At 39.0% G+C, this 4,725-nt stretch overlaps 1 protein-coding gene across 1 annotated transcript; it reads right to left on the bottom strand.

Annotated features, from left to right (window-relative positions):
* Positions 1-3,746: 3,746 nt before the first annotated feature.
* LOC101585887 (protein AF1q-like) lies at positions 3,747-4,137 on the bottom strand. The gene has a single exon (XM_004623741.2). The coding sequence runs from the start codon at positions 4,128-4,130 to the stop codon at positions 3,858-3,860; it is 273 nt and encodes a 90-aa protein (XP_004623798.1). The 5' UTR covers positions 4,131-4,137; the 3' UTR covers positions 3,747-3,857.
* Positions 4,138-4,725: the final 588 nt, after the last annotated feature.

Below are 4,725 nucleotides of genomic sequence, written 5' to 3' on the forward strand. Positions count from 1 at the left end.
CATATTGTCTCTATTTCTCCACCCTCCAGCCATCCCTCCCTCTGGGGTCGTTAAGAGCTGAGTGATGCAAACAGGATGCTTGTGGTCATATCAAGAAGAATAAAACAGTAAGACAGAGATGCTCCTGCCCTTGGGTCACAAGGTTGGCTTCCCCTGTGGAGGTTCCAGTGTGAACCGAAGCCCTGACTGGCACTGCAGTGGACGGTGACCGACTTGCCTGCAATGCGCAGTCCTTCACAGGCTGTGATGGGGACATGGCAAACTGGTTTTCAACGAAACATAGAAGGCAGAATTAGCATTTTAGCTTCAGCAACAGCAGGCTCTACAGCAAGCTGATCAGTCAGTGATTAGAACAGCATTTACAGTGTATTAATTTTTTTCTGAGCAGAAGAAAAACACCTAGAATTTTGAAACTGGTAAAGACTTAGCAGAACTCTTCTGAACAGCTAAATGGTTAATGAGCAATCCAAATGGTTAGATTCTAAGAAAAACGCAAAGTGAAGAAAAAGCTCTTTACCTCTCCTTAGCCCTGCAGGTCCCTCTATATCCTGGAGGGCTTCCCCAGTTTGCCACAGCCACACGAGAACGTAAATGATGACCCACTCATAACAGGACCTTGAACTTGTAGTCCTGTGCCAGAAAAGGTTTGTAATACTGGGGTGCCCTCATTTTTTAAACTTAAGTAGTACGCCTCTCCTCTTACTTGTAAGATGCTTATTATCAGCATCACCATCACTTATTAATTTTCTTCTGCTTGCCACTAAGTACTAACCATTCACTTTTTACTCCAATTACCAAAGAACACAACTACAAAAACCAAAACCAAACTCCATATCTTTTCTTATTTGTGGAAATTTAATAAAGATGCTTGTTGGTGAAGACCCAAGATAATGAGATATTCCAGAATTACCAGTGGCTGTTATTTATCCAAGTTTATTCTTATCTTGCATTGAGATACATAATAAGAAATCAGTCTGCAGTAAAATCTTTGTCCCAATTACTAAGTCTATACATAGTAGCACATGTGTTGTTCCAAGTATATGTCATTTAAAGCTTAAAATGTTCTCTTTAAAGCATGCATATTTATCTTGTTGATGTTTACTTTGAGTAGGATTTTTCACCACATAATAAGCCCATCTTATTTTAATCAGTGAAGTACATAGATTAGAAAACTTTCATTCTTGTGATCTTATATGATCCCAAAGGATTTTTTTCTTTAAAAAAACACTGCCTGACATTCCACTTGGGATGTAAGAAATGTAAGGAACTAGACAAAGTTATAATTTTGCAAACTTAGAAGCTAAAGCACAGAGGCCAAATGCCTTGAAGCACTTTAGGGGAAGTGAGATTCAGAGAGAGAAGCAGAACAGCTTCCTGGGTAACTTTCTTCAGAATAGCATTCTAGCAAGATTTTGTGCAAATAACCAGCAAACACTTTTGCTGGTGGAATGTTCATTTGCTGCACAGAGCCCTGCTTTTGAATGTAAATTTGACGAGTGGATGGCAAAAGAAAGAGCTGCACACAGGAGCATAGTGTGGAGAGGGAAATGTTTCCAGTACGAGAGTTCAAAGGCCAAGCAAGAGCATACCTATCACTGCAAGGGAAGTGGGGCAGTCAGAGGGTTCCTTTGGAGATTTGTTTGCTATTGAAGTAGATGAGGGTGGGATGGGCCTGTTAGTTGAAGACTCTTTTAGTATTTTTTATTCCTTAAGATATGCAACTTCAGAGCTGGCCAAATAGCTTACTGGATTAAAGCACCTGCAAGCAGGTGCAGGAGCTGGGGGTTCAGTCCCCGGGCCTGCCCTGCTGGCCCCACTTCCAGGGCGCACTGAGATGGCAATTGAGACTGGGCATGGTGGTGCACACCTACAATCCCAGCTCTTGGGAAGCTGTAAACAAGCGGATCACTATGAGTTCAATCTAGTAGGGAGACCCTGAATGCCCTGTAGGCCCTTCCCTAAAATAAAAAAATAAAAAGACATGCAACTCCTAATTTGTATTACTAGCTGGTCAGCATATAGAAATATATAATTTTAAATGTAAATTAATAAAAGCAAATAAAACAAAGCACATGGTATCACAATCCCAGATTTGAAGTTATACTATAAAGTTACAGTGATTAACACAATATGGGCCTGGCATGTAGCTCAATGGAACAAAAGAAGCAAAAACAACTACAGGTTTGTACGGCTATTTGATCTTTAACAAGGGATGCAAAACATACACTGAAAGAAAGATAACTTCTGTATACAAGTGGCTTGGATAATTATACCACGGGTCCTGCTGCTCAATGGAAAGAACAGTTAGTGCTTATTTTTTCTTTCTCATTTTTCCACCTTTTTCTCTCTTCTTAATTTCTTCTAACCCCCCCCCAATTTTATATGCATATATCTTGCAATCTAAACAACTAAGTTGAAGATAATACAATGCAATACAACAAATGCTGTCACATTCATGTTATTGTTTAGTGAAATTCTGTATCTTTTCTAATTTTTTTTGGGGGGGACTGAGTGTTTTTATTAAATAACAATCAAATGGCAGCAAAATTAAGCAATAATTTTGGAAGAAGTGGGGACAAGGTGTAGGGTCACATGGCTACTGTTCATTTCACGATCTTAAAGTAGTTGGAGAACTGGGCCTGAGGTCCACTGATCAGTATTACATACTACAAACACAGGAGGGCAAGACTAAAATACTAAAGACCAAACACTATCCCCTATAGAAGACATTCAAAACTGTACACATTATCCTACCAGGCAGCAAGATATCTTAAGATTTGAAATCTGTGCACACCTGTAATTCCAGCGCTCAGGAGGCTGAGGCAGCAGGATTGTTGGGAGCTTGAGACCAGCCTGGGCTACAAAGTGAGTTCTAGCCCAGCCTGAGCTACATAGCAAGACCTTGTCTCAAAAGGAAAAAAAAAAAAAAGCGAAATCTGATTTTTCTCAGCAAGTTTTCAACCCAGTTAGGGGCAAAGTTGTAAAGTGAATAGACTATACATTCTTTCACAAAACAAAAACCTTAAGTATTTCTGAAATGATCTAGTACTTTCCCCTATTTTCATTTTCCATAAGGTTCTGTTTCCTTTTGTTTTATACCTATAAGTACCCCAATTTCTCTGGGGCCAAGAAGGATTTGGGGGAGGGAGAAAAGTATGATTGATTGCTTTGTGTGTGTTTTTTTTTCTTTGGTACTAGGAATTGAACTCAGGACCTTGCACTTGCCTAACAGGCACTGTACTGCTCAACTACATCCTCAGCCCACTGGAATAAGATTGAAAAAGCAACAGTCTTATCATCTTAGTCTTTTAGAAATTTTGTTTTGTAATAAATCATCTCAAATTAAAACTTGATTTTTTGTGCATTTGTGTGTTACTGGGGATGGAACTCTAGACCTGGCACTTGCCAGACAGACACTTATGCCACTGAGCTATCTCCCTAGTCCTAAAACTTATAAGATTTTTGCCAACCCTTTAAGAAATATTTATATTTACTAGCCTGAAACAAAAAGTTAGGAAGGTTTGTGCAATCTTCGAGGCTGATTAAAATGTAATTTAAAAAAAATCAGCCTTCCATTTCTGAAGTTGATAATCCCAAGGTGGGAGTGTGGCAGAATTCCTGTGACCCAGTACTCCATTGCTTAAGACCCTATTTTGTGGCTTGAGGACTTTTGAAAAGAATGGAGTAGATTGATAAACAGATGAATAAATATAGATAAATAAATACTACTCAGAAGGCAAATTTGTCAGCACCACCAACACTACAGGGAAGAGAACAAAATTAAAATGGTAAGGGATGGAAGGAAGGAGGTGGAAAGGGAAGACAATGAGGACAAGGTGGTGGGAGAAGTCTAGGCCTTAGAGCAAGTCCAGTTCAAAGGAGTGGATGCTGGCAATGGGAGCGCTCCAGAAGTTGAAGGTGTTGTACTCAAGGAGGATGTCACCTTTAGGGTTTTTCTCCTGCTCTGCTCTGGTCACTTTCCCAGTCATTTTGCCAGCACTGCTGTCCTTGCTCTTGTGAGTGGGTGTATCAGACAGACCCAGGTCTTCCAGCTCAGACAGATCCAGTTCTGGAATGGTCATTCTCCAGAAAAGAAAGGAGCTGTACTGGCTACTCAAGGGGTCCCTCATAGCTTCTTGTTATCAATGAATTACTAGCTCATTCCAAAGATGGAGAGAATAATACTTCAGGGTCTCAGAATCTGCTCTGGGCTGGAGAAAAAGGAAGCCGCTGGGGCTTTGATGGCTTTGTCTTCTCACACCCTGGACTTCAGTGACTCAGTCTGCCGGACCAGTCTCTCTTTTCTAATTTTTTATTATTAACATTTTATATTCTCTTTAAAAATGATCTTGGGAAAAATAAACATCCACATGCAGAAGGATATATATATATATATATATATATATATATATATATATATATATTTCCATTCACTAAATTAAAAATGTACCAAAGTTCTAAGTATTAAATAGAAATCCTTAATCTTCTAGAAAATAAAATAGGTACAACTCTTGAAGACATAGGCATAATCAAGGACTTTCTGAATGGAAAGTCCTGTTGCATAAAAAGTAACACCAAGAATCAACAAGTGGGACCATATTAAATTTAAAAACTTTCTGCACAACAAAAGAAACACAAAATAGAGTGAAGAGACAAGCAGCAGAACGGGAAAAACTTTTGCCACCTATTTTTCTGACAGACGAATAATATTTAAAATATGTAAAT

This window comes from Octodon degus, unplaced genomic scaffold, assembly GCF_000260255.1.
Source record: "Octodon degus isolate 3935 unplaced genomic scaffold, OctDeg1.0 scaffold00004, whole genome shotgun sequence".
NCBI classification, from domain to species: Eukaryota; Metazoa; Chordata; class Mammalia; order Rodentia; family Octodontidae; genus Octodon; species Octodon degus.

Bases quoted from the DNA above. Each gene is read 5' to 3' on its own strand.
- LOC101585887 (XM_004623741.2), bottom strand. From the start codon at position 4,130: ATGAGGGACCCCTTGAGTAGCCAGTACAGCTCCTTTCTTTTCTGGAGA.